This window comes from Triticum dicoccoides, chromosome 2B, assembly GCF_002162155.2.
Source record: "Triticum dicoccoides isolate Atlit2015 ecotype Zavitan chromosome 2B, WEW_v2.0, whole genome shotgun sequence".
NCBI classification, from domain to species: Eukaryota; Viridiplantae; Streptophyta; class Magnoliopsida; order Poales; family Poaceae; genus Triticum; species Triticum dicoccoides.
This window is the reverse complement of record NC_041383.1, coordinates 420,829,845-420,831,852: the sequence shown is the minus strand read 5'-3', so window position 1 is coordinate 420,831,852 and position 2,008 is coordinate 420,829,845. Positions and strand designations below refer to the sequence as shown.

The window sequence follows — 2,008 nt, the reverse complement described above, 5'->3', positions numbered from 1 at the left end:
GTCGAACGTGTTGATCATGACGGCGGTGGGGAGCGACAGGCGCCCGCCCTCGTGCACGAAGAAGTTGAGCATTATGTCACCGCGGTCGGTGGTGCGCATGAAGGACGGGAAGTCCCGCAGCCTCATGCCGTTGCACATGCCGCGCACGCCCTGTACCACCGTGTCCAGGTGCGCCTTGTCTGTGAGCTGAGCCTCATCTGCATGCATGCAAAGAAACCACACTTGTTACAGCATGCAATTATGCATGCACGTAGGTACGATCTAGTAGGAGCTAGCAGTAGTAGAATGGTAATACCTTTGAAAGGCACGAAACCCGACTCGATGAGCTGCGGGTAGTGGCGGTAGCCCATGAACCCGCACGCGCTGGCCGTCCACAAGGCCGCGCAGGGCACGCCAATCTCCTTGGCAGCGTTATAACCGAACGACATGACGCCGTCGACGACAAGGCAGGTGACCGGCGGCACCCCGGAACCCTGGTCGTTGAGCTTGGCAAGAAGGGCCAGGAGGTGGGGGAGGCAGGTGGTCATGGTGGAGTTGCAGAGCGCGGGAACGTCCTGCGTGGCGTCGGCGTCGGACGACGGCAGCCCATCCGGTATGGCGGCGAAGCGGAAGCCCGGGACGCCGTCAAGCGCCCCCGCCCCGCGCGAGTGGAGCAGCCGGCGGTGGTTGAACTCGGTGTTGACGAAGGTGACGTGGAAGCCCCGGGCGTGGAGCAGCTTGGCCATCTTCATCATGGGCGTGACATGGCCCTGCGCCGGGTACGGGATCATCACGGCGTGCGGCTTCTCATGGCAGGCCTCCGACCCCATGGCGCCTCAGCTACGTACGTACTGTTCGAGTGTTGGGTCTTTCTTGTACTCTTGTGAGGCGTCTGTGCAGCTAGCTAGCTAGTGCGTATGTATGGCTTGTGCAAGCTACCGTCTATATATAGTGAAGAGTGAACTGATCCGATGTTACTCTTCCTTCTTCTTTTTTCCTTGCGAATGAACTGATCCGAGGTTAGAGGTAAGTTTAGAAGATGCGTTTTAGCCTGGGTTTGTTGCACACGCCGGGATCGGAGGATTCTCTCTTCCATTTTGAGAAGATGCCTTCTGCTTGGATTTTGTCGCATGCGATGGTCTTGCGGTGACGACGACTTTCTTCACTTGCATCTCTACAAGTGGTTATGGAAAATATCAGCAATACTAATCATTAGGATTACTATAAGAAGAAAATAGTTAAACAGTTTTAATGTACGTATATAGTAGTACCTCTAGTAGTTGTGGGGTGGGCTGCATGACCGGTTGTTTTACAAAGTCGTCATATCGTCGGGAAGTCAGCTCTCTCTACGAAACCCCCGTCCATCGCAAGCCATGTTCTTTGGCCACATGGTCGTTTTGCTTCAAGTTTGATTTGCGTTGTCGTTGATTGATTGTTTCCACCGGTAGCAGCAGCTTCATCCATGCACATGCACCGCCACGGCCGTAGCCTTGGTCTGCCCGTTGCTTCGGCTTGGCCTCGACCGAAAGGCATACCGGCTGCTGCTGCTAGGGCGGCGAGCTGTTGGATTTATCGAGTCGCGCTCGTATTCCGGAGGGTGGGCAACGATTTGTACGAGATTCGAGATGCCATTTTGATTGGACGGATGCTCAGTTCTACCTGGATCCGTTGCTTGGGGTCCAACTGCCTGATGGTGGAGAGGCGGCGTCTGCTCGTGTGGGGCATGATCGCTTGAATTAAACTAAGACAAGATTCCATCATAACTGGCAGCTGGTGCAATGAGCCAGTGACAGGCTACACAGCCGGCCGGTTAGAGCATCGCAGTCCCTAAAGCAGACATTGTATTAACATCCACGGACTGTAATATAGAAGTCGACCATCTAACTGTACCGGTATACATTTCAAAGCTAATTTGAACGAAGCAGACCATTTCCAAGAAAACGCATCAGAATTCACTTATGTTCGAACATAACTTCACATAAAACGAACGATATTTCATCCGTTCACGTAAAACTCAAAAAAAAAAAAA

General features: G+C 53.4%; 1 protein-coding gene across 1 annotated transcript in view; it reads right to left on the bottom strand.

The window, feature by feature from the left end:
- Window positions 1–855, bottom strand: part of LOC119364000 (7-deoxyloganetin glucosyltransferase-like) — a 2,445-nt gene extending 1,590 nt beyond the window's left edge. Inside the window, exons 1-2 of the mRNA XM_037629389.1 lie at window positions 296–855; window positions 1–197 (exon numbers count right to left, since the gene is read on the bottom strand). Coding sequence (XP_037485286.1) covers window positions 1–197; window positions 296–809 — 711 coding nt within the window. The 5' untranslated portion in view covers window positions 810–855. The remainder of the gene's footprint in view (window positions 198–295) is intronic.
- Between the last annotated feature and the right edge of the window lie 1,153 nt (window positions 856–2,008).